The 2094-nt window shown below is 39.9% G+C and overlaps 1 protein-coding gene across 1 annotated transcript; it reads left to right on the top strand.

The window, feature by feature from the left end:
* The first annotated feature begins 1070 nt into the window (after positions 1 to 1070).
* On the top strand, positions 1071 to 1700 carry LOC108995708. Its single transcript, XM_018971320.1, has 2 exons — positions 1071 to 1131; positions 1321 to 1700. Exons 1-2 carry the CDS (start codon positions 1071 to 1073, stop codon positions 1698 to 1700), a joined length of 441 nt encoding a protein of 146 aa, XP_018826865.1.
* Positions 1701 to 2094: the final 394 nt, after the last annotated feature.

Here is a 2094-nt window from a genome sequence, read left to right as displayed (position 1 = left end):
TGATGCAGGAAGGCCAGCCAATAGCCTTCTTCAGCAAAGCTTTAAAAGGCAAGGCTTTATTACTTTCAACATATGAGAAAGAACTTTTGGCTTTGGTTTGTGCAGTGGCAAGATGGAGACCATACCTTTTTGGTCAAGTTTTTAGAATCAAAACTGACCAACAAGCATTGAAACACTTGTTAGAACAGAAGGCAGCAACTGAAGCTCAGCAGAAGTGGATTTCCAAGCTTATGGGATATGATTTCAAGATTGAATATAAGAAGGGTGGGGACAACAAAGCAGCAGATGCTCTTTCAAGGAAAATGATAGAGAAGACAACTACATTAGCTCTCATATCTTTTCCTACTCCCATTTGGGTGGATGAGCCTAAGCGAAGTTATGTTCTTTCTGATGATCTTTGCAGTATTATCACTGCTTTACAGCAAGACAAGATTTTACACTATATCCATCATAACCCAGAAGCAGGGCATGTTGGGTATCATAAAACACTACAAAAGGCACGGATGGATTTTTATTGGTCTGGTATGAGAAAGGATATCAGAAGATTAGTTAAGGAGTGTCAAACTTGCCAAATGAATAAGCATGAAACAACCCGTCCAGCATGATTGTTGCAGCCATTGCCTATTCCTCAGACTCCTTGGCTAGATATTGCAATGGATTTTATTGAAGGCCTTCCATGTTCCAATGGAATGACTGTTATCCTCACTATAGTTGACAGATTGACCAAGTTTGGTCACTTTTTTCCTATGGCACACCCTTATACAGCTAGCAAGGTAGCTGAGGTGTTTTTTGCTGGAGTTTTTAAGCTTCATGGGTTGCCTAAAACCATAGTATCTGATAGTGATGTGGTCTTTACTAGCAAATTCTGGAGGCAATTATTTGAGATGCAAGGAACTAATTTAGCATTCACTTCAGCATATCACCCCCAATCTGATGGCCAAGCAGAAGCTTTGAATAAGTGTGTTGAAGGCTATTTGAGATCATACATTGGCACCAAGCCAAAAAATTGGAGTGCTTGGTTACCAATGGCAGAGTGGTGATACAACACTACCATGCATTCATCTATTGGTATGACTCCATTCCAAGCACTTTATGGCATCTGTCCTCCTAAGCTGTTGACATATGTTCCAGGTACTACTACTAATGCTGCAGTAGATCAGCAGCTTAAGTCTTGAGATGAAGTACTTTCTCTTTGAAAGGAGAATTTGGAAAAGGCACAAAGTAGAATGAAGTGGTATGCTGATAAGAAGAGAACTGAAAGAGTCCTCGAAGTGGGAGATTGGGTGTTCCTTAAACTGCAGCCATATTGACAAAAATCAGTGGCATTGAGAAGGAATATGAAACTGGCCCCTCGATTTTATGGTCCCTTCCAGATTGTTGAAAAGATTGGTCAAGTGGCATACAAATTGAATTTACCATCTTCAGCAAGAATACATCCTGTTTTCCATGTATCTTGCTTGAAAAAGAAACTTGGAGATCAAATTTCTCCATTATCTACTTTACGTCCTGTTGACAGTGAAGGGAATGTGCAACCTAAACCTGAACTTATTTTAGAAAGAAGAATGAAGAAGGTGGGGAATCAGGCTTCAACTGAGGTATTGATTAAGTGGGTTGGGGTATCTATTGAGGATAGTTCTTGGGAAAAGCTGTGGAAACTCAGATCTTTGTACCCTCACTTGGTAGGAACTGTCTTGCAATGATTGTCACGGGTGCCTTGTGGGCAAGGCCTTGAAGTGGTGGAGATTGTCACGGGTGCTTGGCAGAGGCCTTGAAGTGGTGCAGACCAGTAAAGCTATGGAGGGAAGTCTGTTATGAAGCCGTTAAGAAGTTTGATGCAACGATTTTACTCGTCGAGTGGAATTAAGAGAAGGAAACGGTTTAATGAAATGAATCGTTTTAGTCTTCAGAGAAGTGTTGCGTTTTATTTTCTTAGAAGCTGCTTTTAGAGCTTTATTTAAAAGATGCGTTTCAGGATGTAAATAGATAGTTGCGTTTTACATTTGTATTCTTGTGTTTTACTACATACGATTGTTTAGAAAGTAGTTAGTCATCTGCTTCTATAAAAGCAGAGGTGAGAATAAGGATTGTACTGTT

The sequence above is a fragment of the Juglans regia genome, chromosome 2 (assembly GCF_001411555.2).
Source record: "Juglans regia cultivar Chandler chromosome 2, Walnut 2.0, whole genome shotgun sequence".
Classification (NCBI taxonomy): domain Eukaryota; kingdom Viridiplantae; phylum Streptophyta; class Magnoliopsida; order Fagales; family Juglandaceae; genus Juglans; species Juglans regia.
Note: the sequence above shows the minus strand (reverse complement) of the source record. Positions and strands in the feature narration are given on the sequence as shown.

Coding starts and splice junctions, on each gene's coding strand:
- LOC108995708 (XM_018971320.1), top strand. CDS start 1,071: ATGACTCCATTCCAAGCACTTTATGGCATCTGTCCTCCTAAGCTGTTG. Junction 1,132..1,320: donor GCTGTTGACATATGTTCCAG/GTACTACTACTA, acceptor GACAAAAATCAG/TGGCATTGAGAAGGAATATG.